The sequence below is a fragment of the Melanerpes formicivorus genome, unplaced genomic scaffold, assembly GCF_026170545.1.
Source record: "Melanerpes formicivorus ecotype bairdi unplaced genomic scaffold, bMelFor1.0.p_v2 SCAF_14, whole genome shotgun sequence".
Lineage (NCBI taxonomy): Eukaryota > Metazoa > Chordata > Aves > Piciformes > Picidae > Melanerpes > Melanerpes formicivorus.
Window position 1 is genome coordinate 598,660 of NW_027142366.1, and position 18,712 is coordinate 617,371.

The window sequence follows — 18,712 nt, forward strand, 5'->3', positions numbered from 1 at the left end:
ACCGGGGCAGGGGCGGAACGGGAGGCGGAACGGGAGGCGGAGCGGAGGGGGAGCGGTGGGAGCGGAACGGGGCCGGGGCGGCGGTGCGGCCATGTCCTTCTGCTCGTTCTTCGGGGGCGAGGTGTTCAAGGATCACTTCAAACCGGGTGAGCGGGACCGAGGGGGGCCCGGGAAGGGGCTGTGGGTAGCCGGGGGGTCGGGTCGGGGGTGGGTGGGCAGGGGGTGTCTCCCGAAGAACCGGAATTCCCCGTGCTGGGTAGGGAATGGGGGGGGAGGAAGTGTTCGTCATGCGGGGCGAGCTCCAGCCGCGGCGACCGGGCTGGGGACCTCCCTCTGGGGTCCCTGCTGGGGGCTCCCCTTCTTGAGGATCCCCTCTCTGGGGTCCTTATCTGGAGATTCTCTCTCTGGTGGTGCTTCCCTGGGGTCCTGCGGGGATCTCCTTCCTGGGATCCTGCATCTGGGATCCCAGTTAGGGAATCCTCCTGCTGAGAGGGTCGGGGAAGGATCCCACCAGCAACGGTGGGGCTGGGGCGTGGGGTCTGCATAGCGTCCCCTTGGAGGGGTTGTGTCCGCTGGGGCTGGGCTGCAGAGGATGTGTGGGTCCTGCCCCACGTCCCTAAAGCTCCTGCTCGCCTGCCTGGCCCTGCAGGTCTGGCAGCAGCGGCTGGCAGCGGCCAATTGGCACCGAGTCCGGCGCGGGCGGATGTCCCACGTCACGCTGCTGACATCCCCACGTCTGCTGGCGGCCGTCCGGAGGGGTGCCCCCCGCACTGACCCTTCCCCTGCCCTCCCCAGGCATCTACGTGTGTGCCAAGTGTGGCCATGAGCTGTTCTCCAGCCGTGCCAAGTACGAGCACTCCTCGCCGTGGCCGGCGTTCACCGAGACCCTGCGCCAGGACAGCGTGGCCAAGCGCCAGGAGCGCCCCGGGGCTCTCAAGGTGATGGTGCTGGAGCCTTCGGGGAGCAGCACACCCCAAAGCACTCCTCCAGGCATTCATTCCCTCAGCCTGTGCTGAGGGAGGCCTCCTGAGCCCTCTCTTCTCGCCCTTCCAGGTGACTTGTGGCAAGTGTGGCAATGGCCTGGGCCACGAGTTCCTCAACGACGGGCCCCAGAGGGGGCAGTCCCGCTTCTGAATATTCAGCAGCTCGCTCAAGTTCATCCCCAAAGGTACACTGCAGCTCCTTGCACCTCAAGTTGCACCAGGGGAGGGTGAGCTTGCACCTGGGGAAGGTTTTCTTCACTGCCAGAGTGGTCAGGGGCTGGCAGAGGCTGCCCAGGGAGGTGGTGGAGTCCCCAGCCCTGGCAAAGCCTGTGGCCATGGCACCTGGGCACAGGGTTCAGTGGCTGTGGTGGTGTTGGTTGGTGGTTGGCACTCAGTGAGTTCCCTTCCAGCCTTTTTGACTCTGGTTGTTTCAGCCTGAGTGGTTGCTGTGGGGAAGCAGCTGGCAGCCCCCCCGGGCTGGGTGTGCTGAGCTGCTCTGGGTGGGGCAGAGCTGGCCCTGCAGATAAGCCACTTGCAGCCTAAATAAATCTCAACCTGCAGCAATCTGCTCAGCTGCTGGCTTGCTGGCAGCTCCCTGCCCTCCCACAGTGAGACTGGGAGTGTGCTGGAGCTCCTGGATGCATCCTTAGGTCTGGAAAGCACAGAATCATGGAATTGTTTGGGTTGGAAAAGACCTTGAAGGTCCTCAGGTGCAATTGTTGACCCAGGAGGGATGAGTGTCGGGGGCTGGCGGTGCAAAGTGAGAGCTGGCAGCTCTCCTGCTGGCATAAATGGAGCTGCTTCATTCCATGGAGGAGCTGCATGGGAGCTGTGGATATTGCAGCTGCCCTGGGAGCAGGTCTGTGGGGAAAGGCATCCTCCTGTCCTTGGTATGCAGCCAAAGGCTTCCTGAGGGCAGATTCAGAGCAGGGCCCCAACCATGGCTTGCTGTCCCACTTGCTGGACTGCAGTGGTTGTGAGACCTTTGCACATGGCAGAATGAGCCCAGGAGAGGGGCTTGGAGGGGTTCTGGAATGTGAAACACAAGCCCTGACTTTTCCTTCCCCCTTTAGGCAAAGCAGACACAGACCTGAAGGAGAAGTAAGCGAGCTGCTCGACTTGGCACACTGCCCTTGGCCTCATCCTGCCTTCACACCTTGGGCTGCACCACCTCTGGTCAAAGGGGCACCAGGAGCAAGAGAAACCCCAAAGAAGCTCCTGGTTCCCCTGGGCTGGTTCCCTCTCAGGGCTGCTCTGGTTTGGGATGCTAGCAGGAGGACAGGGGAGGCGAGGGGAGAACAGGGGTGCTGCAGGTGTGTGCCTGCTGGGGGCTTGTGTGACCTGTGCCTGGGGCTGTCTCACCCCCCCTCGCCCCCTCCCCAACCAGCTCTTCTCCCCAGCATCCTCCTGCTGGGAGCAGCTGCTTCTGAGCTGGGTTTGCCCTTCCCTGTGGCCCTGCCTCTGCTGAGCTCTGAGGTGGCTTCGCTGTCGACTCAGCTGAGGCAGGAGGCAGAGCAGCCTCCGGATGGCAGCCAAGGGAGGGTGGCTCTGGCACGGTGCTGGTGCCACCCAGAGTCCCTGTGCTGGCATTTGCAGGCAGCAGTGCTGGATTAGCTGGGGTCAGAGCCTGGGCTAGTGCCTGGGGCTGCTCTGGGCTCATGGTATGAATTGTCCTACACAAACCCTGCTGGGCGCTAGGGCGACGATGCTGTTGTGATCCCCGTGGGCAGCCTCCAGGAGTTTCCTCTCTCTGCCCTTCCTTGCACGCAGCAGACACAGTTCTGGACTTCCCTCTGGGCTTGATTCTGACTTGGCCTTACACCAGAGCTGTCACTGTGCTGTAAATGCAGCAGTGGCTCCTGCTGGCTCTGGGCCGGTGCAGGGTGGTCAGCTCAGGCCCCTGGGCTGCACCTTGCACAGCTCCCAGACTTCAGGAGCCACTGCTGCGTTCCCTCCACGCTCCAAAGGGCTCTGACACTGATGTCCTCTCAACTCACCATCTGATCTGTGGCCTTCCCTCTGTCCCACACACCAAATCCCCTCACAAACCACCCCCACAGGGCTTTTGGGTGATGGTGCAAGGCACCGGGGGGCAGAGTCTGCTGCTGGTGGAGGCTTTTCTCTGCCTCAGCCCCAGCAGTGTGAGGACACCAACCCAAAGTGCCATGCACCAGCTGGGTGCCTGGAGCTCACTGCTGCTCTGGTACCTCTCCCAATGCTGAGAATAAAGCACTGAGTCACTGTGCTGGAGAAACAAAGAGCCTCTTCTTTACAGCCCTGGTGCTGGCACCTGGGGCCCTCAGCCCTGGGATTCCTTCTCTGCTTGGTCCTCCTGGTTGTGGATGTGAGCGAGGGGAGGCTGCTCTGGCTGGCTGTGTGTGAGGGTGCTAGGGTGGGTGTCTGTGTCTCCCAAGCCCTGGCCAGAATGCTGAGAGCAGATCTCAGCTGATGTCTTTGTCTCCTGAGATGTGGCTGCAGAGTGTCCTGCACAGCCTCACAGGGCCTGGCCTGGGCTTGGTGTGTGGAGCTTGAACTCCATCTGTTCTCTTGCCCCAGGTTTTGCCATGCTGGTGCCTTGGAGGCCCCTGGGCATTCCTAGGGCTACTTTTAGTCACAGAATCAGAGAACTCTTAAGGCTGGAAGAGATGCTTGAGATCAAGTCCAAGCCCTTGCCTAGAGCTCACAACCCAGCACCACGTCCTTCAGCACCACAGCCATATGTCTTGTGTCCTGCCCAGCTGAAGCTGGGCTTGGCTTGTTCCATGAAGTGCTGTTGGCACCTTCAGGGCTGGCAGGGGTCTCTGAGCAGAAGAGATCTCAGTCCCTCAGTGTCTCCCTGTAGTTTGCCTCTCACAAAGCTGCTGCAAGCAGCCCTTGTCTGCCTCCCAGGGAGTACTTTGCCCTGGCAGGGTTGGGAGCTGTGTTCACAGAGGCTGGAGCCTGGAGCTGGACTTTGCTGGGCTCCAGCTGCCTCCTCCAGGGGGTAAAGTCCCCTTTGGAGCATGGGAGCCTGCACCACGTCTCTGCCCTGCTGCTGGCTCTTGCCCCATGGCATGACCCTGCCCCATGCATGGGCAGGTTGACCTTTGGCTCTGATTACTGAGCAGGCTCCAGCCTGAAGGCTCAAGCTGCTTTCCCACCACTTAATCCCTTGATCTGCTGCTGTGCCTCTGCTCTGATGACCTCCACACCAGCCCAGCAGAGCAGGAGCTGCTCCTTTGCATCCCACCTTGGAGCACCACAGGCCCACCCATCCCTGGGACACCTCCTGCCCTGCTGCCCCTCACACAGAGCTGGGGAGAAAGGTGGTTTGGTGGTGGTTGTCCCTGGGATGCTGGGCTGGAAGGAAACCTCCTTGAGAGTGCCAGGGGTGAGGGGAGGGTGGTGGTCCCTCCCCCTGGGGGGCTGTGCAGCATCCCCCAGCCTCACTCCCACGCTGCCTTGCAGTTCGTGGATGCAGGCACAGGAGGGTGCAAGAGCTTTGCCTAACCCTCCTGCAGGCGCTGCCGGGAGGGAAGGAGGCTGCCGGGGGGGCATGGTGTGGTCCTCACCTTCCTGTGGGTCCACCCCGGCAGCAGCAAGCTGCTGAGCTGCCACCAGGAAGCCACCTCCCTCAGCACCACATCCAGGCAGCTTTTAAACCCCTCCAGGGATGGGCACTCAGCACCTCCCTGGGCAGCCTGGGCCAGTGCCTGAGAGCCCTTCCTGGGAAGGAATTGTTCCTGACATCCAGCCTGAGCCTCCCCTGGTGCAGCCTGAGGCTCTTTCCTCTTGTCTGCCACTTGTTGCATGTGAGAAGAGACCAAGCCCCACCTGGCTCCGACCTGCTTTCAGTAGGGGGTGAGAAGGTCTCCCCTCAGCCTCCTGAGGACTGAACACCCCCAGTTCCTTAAGGTGCTCCTCAAAGGCCTGTACCCAAGGCCCTCCCCAGCTTGGCTGCCCCCTGGACACACTCCAGCCCCTCAAAGTCCTTCTTGTAGTGAGAGGTCCAAGACTGCAGGCAGGACGCAGCCTGCTCCCCGTGGCGCTGGGCATCCCCACCACCTCCTCCCACCCTCCCATCCCTCCATCCATCCTCAGCTGATGACTCCACTAATGACAATCCTGCCTTGATGAGAGGATTTTGCTTAGCTGTGCAGAGCCAGCCCCACACCAGCCCCATGGATTTAATGGCAGCAATTGGATTATGTTTCCAGGCCGACGCAGCCTTCCCAGGCTCCTTCCAAACCCCTTCATTTCCGCCCCCAGCCTCCAGCTGACCTCTTCTTTCCCTTTTTTAATGTTTTTATTTGCATGCCACCAGGCAGAGCTGCCTCTTTGACCCTCCCCAGGATGGCTCCAGCCACTGGATTTAGACTAATTCTCCTCATAAAGACGACAGCCCTGGGGAAATCGTGTTGTGGCAAGGGGAAAGCAGCAAACGTCCTGGAGGCACCAGGGAGCTGGGATCAGTGCACTACTTGGAGCTGGTGCTGAGGGGAGAGCAAGCTGGAGAGCCAGGAGGGCAATCCTCATCCACAGAGCTGCAGAAGCACAGCACTGCCTTGGCTGGAAAAGGCCTCCAGGATCACTGAGTCCAACCATCAGCCCAGCACCACCACAGCCATCAAACCCTGTCCCCAGCTGTCATGGCCCACACATTTCCTGAATACCTCCAGGGATGATGTCTCCATCACCTCTCTGGGCAGCCTGTTCCAATCCCTGACCTCTCCTGCAGTGAAGAAATCACCCAGCCCAAGCCCTGCTCCAGCAGGGCTCCCCCAGCAGCTTGCCCAGGGGCACAGTGCCCAGGGGGGGTTGGAAGCTCTCCAGAGGAGACTCCACAACGTCCTGGGTTCCAGGCTGTGCCCCTTGCCCCTGGTCCTGTCCCTGGGCACCACTGGGCAGAGCCTGGCCCCAGCCTCTTGCCCCCCAGCCTTTAGCTCTTGCTGAGCATTGCTCAGCTCCCCTCTGGGGCTGCTCTGCTGCAGGCTCTCAGCCCCAGGGCTCTCAGCCTCTGCTGCTCCTCCCAGAGCTGCTCCAGGCCCCTCAGCAGCTCTGCAGCCTCCCCTGGGCTCCCTCCAGCAGTTCCCTGTCCATGCCCCAAGACACCAAAGCAGCACTTTGTGAGGTTTTATCCCAGGGGGCACAGCCTGCTTTGTGCTGCTGGTCCTTGCAGCGTCTGCCTGCAGCAGGGGAGTGCCTTCAGCCCTAGCTGTGCCAGGGGCTCTGGAGCAGCAGTTTGCTTGCAAGGGACTGTTTGGTTCATTTCTGCAGTGCTTTTGTGCCAGCTGCAAACAAAATAAAGAAGTGATGCTAATTAAATAACAGCTCCATGCCCCCAGCTTGCCCAGGATGCAGGGGATGAGGTCCCTCCCCATCATCTCCTCCATCCCCAGGAGCTCACCTGTCCCTCAGCACATCCACCAGCAGCTGGAGGAAATTAAAGGCTTATTCCACTTCAGTCAGCAGTAAAAGCTTCATCTCCCCCACTGCAGGCTGCATCCCACCCTGGACACCACGCAGGGGGGGCAGCAGTCATTGACCTTCTGCCTGGGGTTGGTTTATTCCATTGGCACCAGGTGGGGAGATCTGTTGTTGGTTTGTGGGGGGTGTTAATGAGGCAGATAATGATTGCCACGGTTCAGGGCAAGTCTGGGCACAGCAGGAAAATGTTTAGCCCAAGGAAAAGCCAAATCTTCCCTTTCCCCCTCCTCTTCCCTGGCTGTTGAGATCTGAGGTTTTAAAGGCAGTTGGTGAGGGTTGGTTTGTTCATCAGCCCCACTTCCATCCTTGCCTTCCCTCACACTGCACCAGCACTGCTCCAGCCCTGTCAGCACCGCTCCAGCCCCACAGCAGCTCCTGTGGCCACCCCAAGGGGCCGCAGCCCGTGGTGGGCGATGCTTGGCCAGGTCTCTCCTCAGCACTCCTCCTGAAGTGCTCTTCCAAGCTCTCCCTGTTGCTGTCTCCAGAATGATTTGTTGCTTGTAACCCCTCCATGATTAAGCACAGTTTAGCCTCCTGGTTTCATGTCTTATCATGTTTCATCTCTCACACAAGACATTTACAGTCCATTCTCCACTTCAAAGCAAAGGCTTCTTGCCTGAGCATTCAGCAAGGCGAATGTTTGAGCACAACCTGTGTGGAATTAGTGTCTCTTGATGTTCCCTGCTGAGTGAGGATTGATGGCTGCCTCCAAAGGCAGCTTTTTCCTATTGTTTTATGCACTGGTGATTAATATTTCATGTTCTCACTGCTCTGTATCTGCTGGCTGGCTCTGGCCTACCCTGACAGTGCTCTCTTCGTGTCTCCCATGCCCAGCCTCGAGGTAGGAAGTGTGGCTCTTGGCACAGCCCTTTGGGCTTAGTGAAGCCTCCTGCTGGAGTGTTTCCTATCTCATCTCATCTCCATGGTGTTAGGGCTGAGCTTCCTTCTCCTCCTCCACCAACACCTCTGTCCTGTCACCTCACACAGAACTGCTTGGCTGGAGAACACCTTAGGATGACTGAGCCAGGCCAGAACCTCCCAGCTCCCTGCACACAGTTCTTGGATCATGTCCCCAAGCTCCTCATCCAAACATCTCTTAAACACCTCAAGGGATGAAGACTCCACCACTGCCCTGGGCAGCCTGGGCCAGTGCCCTGTGACCATCTGGGGGAAGAAATCTTTCCTAATATCCAACCCAGGAGGTTCCATCTGAGCAGGAGGAGAAAGTTGTTTGGTGTGAGGCTGCTGGAGGCCTGGAGCAGGCTGCCCAGAGAGGTTGTGGAGTCTCCTCTGGAGAGCTTCCAACCCCCCTGGGCACTGTGCCCCTGGGCAAGCTGCTGTGGCTGCCCTGCTGGAGCAGGGCTTGGACTGGGTGATCCCCAGAGGTCCCTTCCAGCCCCCATCCCATGCTGGGATTCTGGGGTAGGAAAGCCTGGAAAGCCCCCAGGAGGGCACAGGCAGAGCAGGCTGTTTAAAGAGGAGATCAGCTGGGGGGGACACTGTGGCCATGCCCAGGCTGTGCTGCATTCCTGGGAGCTGATTCCCCCTTGCAGCTCTGCACCACAGGCTGCCTTTGTTCCTCTCTGACGTCTTGGGTCGGGGCTGCTGCTCTCCAGCCGTGGCTGTGCCTGCCAGCAGCCCTCCAGCTCCGCTGGAATTTCACTGCTCTGGGCTTCCAAACCACCTCCCAGGCAGAAAACTCCAAGGAAGGGATCAAATGAGTTAATCTTGGATGAACTGAAGCCCCTGGCTCCAAGGGCTGGAGCAGCAAGGTCATGACAGAGCAGGAGGTGCTGGATCCCCTGGCCATGGCCATGCACCCATCTGTCTGTCCTGGCACCCATGGCACACGATGGTTGGTCCCATGATGGGTGCTGGGTCTGGCTGGTGGATTCCATGGTGAAGCCTCTCAGCAGGGCTCCTGCACAGCCTGCCTGGGCTGCACCTGCAGTGGGTTGTGGCTACAGAGACTTCCAGAGAGCTGTTAGCCTGGGCAGGACCTTGTTGGGAGACCTCTTTGTTGGAGCTCTCTGAAAAGAGGCTGGGGCCAGGTGGGGGTTGGGCTCTTCTCCTTGGTGTCAAGGGACAGGACAAGAGGAAATGGCCTCGAGTTGCCCCAAGGGGTGTTTGGGTTGGGCATCAGGAACAATTTCTTCCCCTTGAGGGCTGTCAAGGCCTGGCCCAGGCTGCCCAGGGCAGTGGTGCAGTGCCCATGCCTGGAGGGGTTTCAGAGCCCTGGGGCTGTGGTGCTGAGGGCCATGGGGTGGTGCTGCCCTGGCAGTGCTGGGGTCAGGCTTGGAGTCCTTGATCTTGAAGGTCTCTTCCAACCAAAACAGTTCAGGAAGCTTGCAGCACTTCTTGTTTCTGAGGGATGTGCTGGGAGCTGGGTGGACTCCTCTGCTGCAGCACAGCTTAGACTGGGAGGAGCACCTGGAGGCTGTAGCTGCCACCAGGGGCTGAGAGGCGAGACAGATCCTGCCCTCAGCTCCAGCTGCTCACCTGTGCTGGTCGCCAAAATATGCAAAGCATTCCTCTGATTCCCCCAGCCCAGCCCAGCGCCTGTCCTGATGCTTATCAACCCCCTGGCTTGGATGCAGGCTCAGGGGAGGGAGCCTGCTCCTGCAGACAGCCTCTGTCTAGCCAAGACACTGCTGAAATCCCCCAAACCGAGCCCAGACTGAACCTCAGCTAAGAGCAGGAGAGTCAGAGGGGACAGAAGGAAGGAATCTGTTACACTGAGGGTGGTGAGAGCCTGGCCCAGGCTGCCCAGGGAGGAGGCAGCTGCCCCATCCCTGGCACCATCCCAGGCCAGGCTGTCTGGGGCTGTGAGCAGCCTGCTCTGGCTGGGATGCTGCAGCGAGATGACCTTTAGGCTCCCACCCAAACCAGTCTGAGACTCTCTGTGTGGCTTTGGGCAGGCTGCTCTTGGATTCCTGCCCTGTGTGACACCTCTGGGGGAAATTCCAGGTCCCAGTGTCCTGGGGAGGTGGGAGCAGCCCAGGGAAGCTGTGACCTCCCAGAGCCTGACCTCATGCAGGCTGCAAGTGCTGCTGTGACGCTTCCCAGGCTGTCCCCAGCGTCCAGGGCTGGCGCCAGGTGTCCTGCTCCACCTCCAGCCCTGCTGCTTGGCTTTCCCGTGGGATCTCCTGCAGAGCCATCCTGGTGCCCACCGGGAGAGCTCTGCCTGCAGGGCTCCAGCCCATGAGGAAGGTGAAATCACTGCCAGCCATAAAGAAGTCTATGAAATTAGCAGCTAATTAGCAGCCCCCAGCAGTGCACATCCTGCCAGGCTGCAGGGCTGGGTGCATGTGTGGCGCTGGTTTGCTCCCCAGCCCCAGACTTACTGCTTGCAGCCCAGAGCTACTGTCTTGGAACTGCAAAATTAGGGCAACCCGAGTGATTTGTTGCTGCAAACGATGAGAGCAGATGGAAACAGCTCCCAGCAGAGCTCTGGCACAGCAGGACCTCTGCCTCCCGGTGCTGTGCTTTGCAGGAGAGGAAGGGATGCAGGGCAGGAGCGTGGCCACGTCCCTGCTCCAGCAGCTGGCAAAACCCAGCCCAGGTCTCAGGGCTCTTGCTCCATGTGTGGGGATGGATGTGGGCTGCTGGCACAAAACCTCCTGTCCCAGGCACGGAGTGAGGGGCTGGCACAGCCCCCAGTAAGGGCTCCCAGTGCTTTGCTGCTGGTCAGGGGTGGGTTGATGGGGCTGGGGGTTTGGTGAGGTGGGTTGGGGGCTTTGCAGAGCTGATGTTTCCTCTTCCCACTGCTCTGGTTGCAGACAGCCCTGAGCTGCTGAGCCCAGGACTGCAAAGCATTTGCTGTAGAATCTGAAGAATTTGGAGTGAAACCCCCAAAGAAATTAAGGACAGATGGGTTACAGGGGGGGAAAAGAAGCCCAAATTCCTTCTGCTGCTCAGTCCCTGCCTCTGAGGCAGCTCCTCATTGCTGCTGTGGCTCTCTGCTGCCCAGAGTGCTGGCTGGGCATCCTCCTGCCTGCTGGCAGAGCCTCTGTGGTGCCAGTGCTGTACCTCTCCCTGAGGATGGTGCTCCTGCAGCACCCAGGGCCATCCCCACAGCTGAAGCTGACTCTTGCTGCTTCCTGGTGATGATCCGGGGAGACTTGAGGCTTCTTTGCCTCTCCTGAGCTGAGGACTCCAGAGCTGGACCCTCCTGCTGTGCTGGGGCCAGCTCTGGAGTCCTCAGCACAGGAGAGACGTGGACCTGCTGGAGCAGGGCCAGAGGAGGCCAAGGATCAGGTTTGTTTGGGGCTCTACTTGCAGATGTCCCTGCTGACTGTGGGGGGCTTTAAAGGTCCCTCCCAACTCAATCCCTTCTGTAATCCCTCTGGAGAGGCTAAAACTACCACAGCACCCTGCAGCAGAGCAGAGCCCTCAGTGAAGCATCCTCGAAGAGCAAAGGGCAGTGGGGGACACGCGGCCAGAATTAACCTCCTCTGCCTCTGAGAGGCTGCAGGGTGAAGCCAAACCCCGCAGCCCGGGCTGTGAGCCCCAGCCCCACGGTTATGGGCTGGGAGTGTTCTGCTCGGGCTGGTGCTGGCGCCGAGCCGGGTACCACGTCAGCCCCAACACCTGGTGCTGACTTCAGCACCTCGCAGAGCTCTGATGCAACTTTTTTCCCTGAGCAAGCTGGAGGCTGCCGAACATGTTAATGGGCAGAGATGAAGCATAATTGGTCCTTTGTGTGAGAAGAGCAGCAGCTTGGCTGCCAAATGGGAACTGCAGACGGGCTGGGGTGTGACCTTCCTTCTCCTGGGACAGCAAACCACCTCCTGTGGGAGAGGAGTTGCCCCAGGGAAGGTTTAGGTTGGATGTGAGGAACGTTTTCTTCCCCAGAAGGGTTGCCCAGCGCTGGAGCAGGCTGCCCGGGGCGGTGCTGGAGTCCTCATCCCTGGAGGTATTGAGAAGATTTGTGGCTGTGGTGCTCAGCTTTGCTCCTTCCCTGCTCCAGGGAAAGGGAGGTCAGGACCTGGTGCATCCCTTCCCCGCGGAAGGAGCTGTGGCTGACGGCTCTTGTGCAGGGCTGGCTGCCCCGGGGCGTTTGATGCCTTCCCATGCACCAAGCCATGGCAAGCAGCATGCAGATGCAGCCAAGGCTGGCACAGACCACAGGCAGGCAGGGAAGGAGAAGGAGAAGGAGGAGTGTGTGGATGCAGCTCTCCAGATGCAAACAATAAGGCCAACGGATCTTGATTTCATCTGTCAAGTAATTGGGCTGGAAGCCTCTGCATGCTAATGATTCCACATCAAGCAGCTCTCTGCTCAGATGTGACCCATCCTGCTCCGTGGGGAGGGTGGGGGGCTGCAGCCCGCGGTGGCCCTGATGAATATCCCCCAGATGTTATCCCAGAGGGGAAGCCAGATCCACATGGATGTTATTAATGATGCCAGAGATCTGAGGTTAAGGATGACCGCGGGGTGCTGGGTCCTGGGGGCTGGTCCTGCTGCGGGGGGCAGTGGGAGAGGGGCTGGAGGGAGGACCTGGCCTCATGGCTTGGCTCTGTATCTGCTCTGCGTGGGGTGGGGGAGTACCATCAGGGCTCCCAGCACCCAAGTGCTCCCCAGCTTCTGAGAAGCTCCAACAGTGCAGGAGTCAGAGGTGGGGATGGCAGCAGGGATGCAGGGAAGGCACAGCCAGGCTGGAGCCGGCAGCCTCCTCCTGAGTTGCTTCATTCGATTTCTCCTTCAGTGAAGAAATTGTTCCTCACACCCAACCTGGACCCCTCCTGGTGCAACCCGAGGCCATTCCCTCTTGCTCTGTCACCTGCTGCTTGGCCCTGCAGACCAACCCCCACCGCCTGTGCCTCGGGACACACTCTGTCCTCTGCAGCAACGTGCTCCTCCGTGCTTCATCCATCAGCTCTTCAAACTGAGTGTTCTTGGGGCACTGTCGGCTTCTGTTGCCCACAGAATCACACAGCTGCCTGCTTGGAGAAGCCCTTAAGTTCATCGAGTCCAACCACAACCTTTACACAGCTCTTAGACCATGTCCCCAAGCTCCTCATCCAAGTGCCTCTCAAACATCTCCGAGGATGGTGACTCCAGGCTCCTGCTGTGTGTGAGCTGGGAAGGGGCTGAGGCGCTGGGAGACGAGATCCAAGCCCCCTGGGAGGCGTGAGGCAAGCGCTCACAGTGCCCCAGCACCTGCACTGCACCGGGGTGGGAGGTACTGCAGCCCTGGAGCTGTACCCTGCACCCTCTCCCAGCTTGGAGCCTTTCCAGCCTTTCCCCACCGATCACTGCAAGATGTGCATCACACCTGCTGAGAGATGAGGATCAAGCCCTGCCTGCTGGGCGAGGCAGGGAGATGAGGATCGGCAGGGCAGGGCAGCCCGGGCTGGACCCTGCCCGTGCAGCGGCAGCAGCTCCTGGCAGGCAGCAGTGCTCCCCATGGCTTTGCTGCGCTCTGCTAGCCCCACAAATCCCCCTGGAAAACAGGGAATCGTCACCCAGAAAGCTCCACTCCGCTCCCCTCCCCTCCCCTCTCCCTGCTCCTAGCAACCTCTCTGGAAAATGGATTTTTTTCACCCAGAAATATCCTTGCCCCCAAAGCTGCCCTGCAGGGGGCTGGGGTCTGGCTGTCCCCTGGAAGCGCTGGGGCTCGGGTTTGGCCCCCAGGGAAAAGGAACAGCTTCACCTGCAGCACTCGGGGGGCTCTGGGTAGTTGGTTTTGGTTTCATGTGGCAAATGTTGCAGGTTTTGGTTGCTTTGGCTTTTGTTTTGGGTTGGTTTGGGGCTGTTTGTTTCTTGTTTGGTTTTGTTTGGTCGTTTTTGTGATTTGGTCTGGGTTTGCTCTTGCCTTTTGTTGCTGCTGGTTCGGTTTGGTCACTTTCACCTGGAAAAAAAAAGCTTAGTGGTTTCTGTCTATATTTACCCCTAGGAAGTGTTGTGGGTTTGCCTGGTTTGGGTTTGTTGTTTGGCGTTTGTTTGGATTTGTGCTGTGGGGTTGGTTTTGTTGGTGGTGGTTTGGGTTTTTCTTCGTTTATTTGTTTTGTCTTTACCTGGAAAATGTTTTGGGTGTCCTGCTTAGGTTTGGTTTTCACCCCTGAAGCACCTGTGACACGCAGCCCCCCCGCCCCCAGCAGCGTCCTGCCGGCAGCCCAGGCTTTGCTTCGGGCAGCTGGAAGAGCCAAGGTGAAGCGCTTGGGGGTTGGGGGGAATGAGAGCATTAGCTGCTTGTGGTCGTTACCCGATTCATTAGCTGCTCATTAGCTGCTCTTAATGGTGCAACATTGCGCTGGCGTTAGGGTTCTGCGGAGCTGAGGCTGGAACTGATCACGACAGGAGACAAGGAAAATGCATCACCCCCAGAGGGACTTCAACAGCCTCGGGGGTGCCCTTCGGGAGCCCGTCTGAAGGGGGCACCGGCACCCACTGCGCCCCACCAGGGGCTGCCCAGCATCACCCATGGGGTGCAGGGAGAGACCTGGGCTGGCCCAGGGACCCTCCCGATCTCATAGGGGTTAAAGTCAGGATTCTGCCCCAAAGTCACAGCCTGATTCCTCTGCTACTGCCCAACCAGCTTGGGGAGTGCAGGCTTTGTGCCACTGAGCTCCGAACTCCACACTGCTCCAGCTCAGAGCAGCCTTGCTGGGGGTGCACTGCCCAGGGGCTCCCCCAGCCCTTGCTTTCACCTCCTTTTTCAACACCACATGTTTTCCCTGTCTCCAAACCCAGATGCCTGAGAGAAGGACACTCAGGAGCCTGCCTCCCTCCTTGTGGGCAGCCCTTTGCACTCCACTTTCCCTCCCTCTCCATCCCTTTTGAGAGCTTTGCTTTCAAACTTTGCTTTGCCTGATTGCTCAGCCCTGCTCCAGGTGTTTGAGTTCCTGATCCCACAGCACCCTCTCCCTTTGGCCACCAAATGCAAGGCTGAGCCAGAGACCAGCTGCCCCTGCCCGTGCATGGAACCAGCAGAGCCTCAGGGACTCATAAGTGTGGCCCTGCTGACACTAGGGCTCTGAAGGCAAACAAGCACAGCACCTCCTGCCCCAAATGCTCTTGGGCTTGGCTTTGGACTCTTTTTGGGTGGTTTTTATGCAAGAGAAATTTTGTAACTGGGTTTTTTTTTGGGGGGAAAATGGTTCCTGCAGAGCTTGTGGAGCTCCCTGGCTGGGCCTGGAGTCACAGAATGGCTTCACTTGGAAGGGACCTTGAAGATCATCCAGTTTCAGCCTCCTGCCGTGGGCAGGGACACCTCTCACTGATTCAGGTTGCTCAGGGCCTCACCAGCCTGGTCTTAAACATTCCAGGGATGGTGTCCACAGCTTCTCTGGGCAGCCCCTTCCAGTGCCTCACCACCCTCGCTGTACAGAACCTCCAGCAGGCGGTGAGGCAGTGCTCACTCCTCCATCTGGGAGCAGCTCTCTGCCCTTCCCAGCTGACTTGGGCAGAAGGAAGAGCTGTGCTCAGGTAGATCCTGATGGGTGCTCAGGGCCTGTACCGGGCTGCCTCCAAGCAAATCAGAGAGCTGTGCTTGGCAGGTCATTAACTGCAGCATCACCTCGGTGTAAAGAGCAGGTAAGGAGCTGTCAGGATCACCCTGGCTGGTCCCTCCATCACTTGACCTGCAGATGGATGGAGCAGAGATGCAGGAATTACTGCAAGGGGTGTGAGGAGTGTCAGAGAGGCTGTCAGGGAGGCTGACAACGAGGTGGAGCCTCAGACCTCGCTCCCTGCCTGCCCGGGGAAGGCAGAGCTGCTGCCAGCGGGACCCCTGGGCACTCTGCCACTTCCACAGCACCCAACCCACCTTTTCCTGAGGCCTGGTGCCGTGCAAAGCCTTCCCTTCCTGGAGCTCCTGGTGCTGCCACAGCTCTGGGCAACTCTCCCTAGCTCTGCAGAGCCATATTAAGCAACATCTCGCCCGGGCGCTGCTGGCTGCGCTCCAGGCTGCAAATTGCATTCCCCTGCTTGAAATTCCTCCCGGAGTTTCAGATGGAGAATGTACAACTTCACTTTCCATCTCCAGTTGCTTGTCACACATTTTAATAACAGAGGAGCTGTGCTACACCCCAGAGGTGGCCACGTGCCAGGGGTTTGAAGCTGAGCCCTTGGAGCTGCTGCGGTGAGGTTTGGACGGGCGCGAGGGTGCTGCAGCCGTGGCTCAGCTCCAGCCTCAGCCTTGGCCCTTCCTGCCCCCCGCCCCCCGGCCTGGCTCAGCCTCTTGGACCGAGGATGGGGTTTGGGTTCATTTTTCCTCCTCTGCATGGGTGAGGTGATGAGTTTGTCGGTGTTTCCTTTGCCCCAGGTGATGGGAGGGCCTCTCTGGAGGGGAGGAGTTCCACCACAGCACCCCGGTGAGCGGGGGACAGGATTTGTGCCTCGTCCTCTGTGCTCCCCAGCAGGCCACCCCCTGCCCTGCACTGCTGCAGGGGGCTGTTCCCTGCTGCTGTCCCATGCATTGTGCCACCTGCAGCCTCAGGGGTGGGGAGATGGAGTTTCCCTCCTTGCTTCTGCCCGAGATCCCTTTTCCTGGCTCGCTCTCTGAACTCCAGGAGCTGTGCTGGATTTGTAGGACACAGCTCCCTGCCCAGGGAGCAGCTTCCCTAATTGGATTGGGCTGGCTGGGGGTGACTGGCAGGTGGGGAGCAGCCGTCTCGAATCATCCCTAGGGAACTGAACTTTGCACAGCCAGCTCTGGGGGTGACCTCTTCCATGATCTCCCAGGTGTCTGAGGTGCTTTGTTTTTCCACCCCCACTGATCCCCTGAGCCCTTTTGCTTTCTTTCCTCTTTGTAATAACAAACCTGGGGAAGTCCCAGGGCGTCCCTGCTGCAGCTCCTGCCTGCAGTGGCCAGAGGGGAGGGCTCTGGATGAGGGGCTGGGGGAGCTGATCAGGATGTTCTGGTCGTAAATAGTTTGGGTGGAAAGGGATCTCTAAAGGCCACCCAGTCCAAGCCCTGCAGCCAGCAGCGGCATCTGCAACCACAGCAGGGTGCTCAGGGCCCCATCAAGTCTGACCTTGCATGTCCCCAGGGATGGGGACTCCAGCACTGCCCTGGGCAGCCTGTTCCAGGGCTTGAAAACCCTTTGGGGGAAGAAATTGTTCCTCATGTCCAACCTTACCCTCCCCTGAGACAACTTGATGCTGTTTTCTCTTGTCCTGTTGCTTTTTGGGGGGGGGGGAAGAATTCAACCCCCACCTGGCTCCAACCTCCTTTCAGGGAGCTGCAGAGAGCCAGGAGGTCTCCCTCAGCCTCCTTTTCTCCAGGCTGAACACCCCCAGCTCCCTCAGCTGCTCCTCCCCAGCCCTGTGCTCCAGACCCCTGAGAAGAGTCTGGCCACATCCTCTTGCCATGCACCCTTCCTCCTCCTCCTTCCCTGGGCATCCTTCCCAAGCTTCAGGGATCACTTGGCTCCTCTCCTGGAACAGCTCCTGCAGCTCAGGCCTGCATGCACCAGCCACGAGAGGGCACAAAGCACCAATGCTGCTGCCCTGCAGCTCTGCTGCCCTGCAGCTCTCTCACCCTGCAGCCCTGCTGCCCTGCAGCTCTGCCGCCCTGCAGCTCTCTCACCCTGCAGCCCTGCTGCCCTGCAGCTCTGCTGCCCTGCAGCTCTCTCACCCTGCAGCTCTGCTGCCCTGCTGCCCTGCAGCCAGCTGCCATGCAACCACAGTCTCGTTCCTGTGCCATCATGCCACTGTGCCACCTTGCAGCCATGCTATGGTACAAGTGCACAGTGGTGCAGCTTTGGCAGCTCTGCTCTGGTCTCAGGCTGTGGATCTCCTCCCCACCATGCTCCAGCTCATGGGGGACTCCAGGGAGCTAATTATAAAAAGAGCTAATTACATTAATTGGTTAATTAAGACACTGCTGATTTCAGACAGAAAAAGGAAAGCTTTAGCACTGGAGTGGGAATCAGCCTCAGTGTCTGGAGACCTGGGGCAGGGCAGCTGAGGGAAGCACCTAGGAGAGCCAAGGGTGTGCCCTCATGGCCAAGAAGGCCAAGGGTCTGCTGGGGTACATGGAGAGTGTGGCCAGCAGGTCCAGGGGGGGTCTCCTGCTCCTGCCCTGATGAGGCCACAGCTGCAGTACTGGGTCCAGTGCTGGACTTCCCAGGTCAAGAGAGAGAGGGAACTGCTGGAGAGAGGCCAGCAGAGGCCACAAAGCCGTTCAGCAGCTCTGTGAGGAGCAGAGGCTGAGAGCCCTGGGGCTGAGAGCCTGCAGCAGAGCAGCCCCAGAGGGCAGCTGAGCAATGCTCAGCAAGAGCTAAAGGCTGGGCGGCAAGAGGCTGGGGCCAGGCTCTGCTCAGTGGTGCCCAGGGACAGCACAAGGGGCAGGGGGCACAAACTGGAGCCCAGGAGGTTCCACCTGAGCAGGAGGAGAAACTTCTTTGGTGTGAGGCTGCTGGAGCCTGGAGCAGGCTGCCCAGAGAGGTTGTGGAGTCTCCTGGTCTGGAGAGCTTCCAACCCCCCCTGGGCACTGTGCCCCTGGGCAAGCTGCTGTGGGTGCCCTGCTGGAGCAGGGGGGTTGGGCTGGGTGATCCCAGAGGTCCCTTCCAGCCCCTTCCATGCTGGATTCTGTAGCTGCTGCTTTTGAGGCTTACTGGGGAAGGTGCAGGGGAATGGGCAGAATCCAAGAGCTGCCCTTCCAATCCCAAAGGATAAATCCCTGCATGTGGGGATTGTTTCCACACTTGCAGCAGGATCTTGAGCAGCCTAATTAGTGTCTCTCCATTTGCTAATTGCATGGCACTGGTGATGTTAATTATCCCCCAGCCCAGTGCCCACCCGGGATCCAACAGCCTCCCTTGCAAGGCTCCCCTCACAGCCCTGGAACTGAGAAAGGAGGAAGGCAAAGGAGCAAATGAGGGGAGAAAAGGTGGGAAAGTGTGGAGAATTGTGCAAAGCCATGGGAAACCCTGGGGAAAGGTGGAGGAGATGCAGAAATGTGGGGAAATGCAGGAAAATAGGGGGAAACAGGAAAAAGCAGGGGAGGCCATGGGGATACATGGAAAAAAAAGGGAAATGGGGAAAAAGACCATGGGAAAATGAGGAAACGTGGGAAAAGGTGGTAAAGCAGGTCAGGCAATTGGAAAACATGGGGAAGTGTGGGAAAACACAGGGAAATGTGGGAAATATCTGGCAGGTAGCTGGGAAAACATGGTGAAGATATGGGAAAGCTTGGGGAAAGCATAGGAAGGGATGAGGAAATGTGGGGAAGTAGGGGAAAGGGCAGGGGAAATGTGGGGAAGATATATGGGGGAGATGGGAAAAGAAGTGTGGGAAGCACAGGGGAAAGCACA

General features: G+C 59.2%; 1 protein-coding gene across 1 annotated transcript; it reads left to right on the forward strand.

Annotated features, from left to right (window-relative positions):
* The first annotated feature begins 51 nt into the window (after window positions 1-51).
* Window positions 52-3,228, forward strand: LOC137445090 (methionine-R-sulfoxide reductase B1-like). Its single transcript, XM_068146514.1, has 4 exons — window positions 52-146; window positions 796-938; window positions 1,054-1,168; window positions 2,057-3,228. Exons 1-4 carry the CDS (start codon window positions 92-94, stop codon window positions 2,086-2,088), a joined length of 345 nt encoding a protein of 114 aa, XP_068002615.1. The 5' UTR covers window positions 52-91; the 3' UTR covers window positions 2,089-3,228.
* Window positions 3,229-18,712: the final 15,484 nt, after the last annotated feature.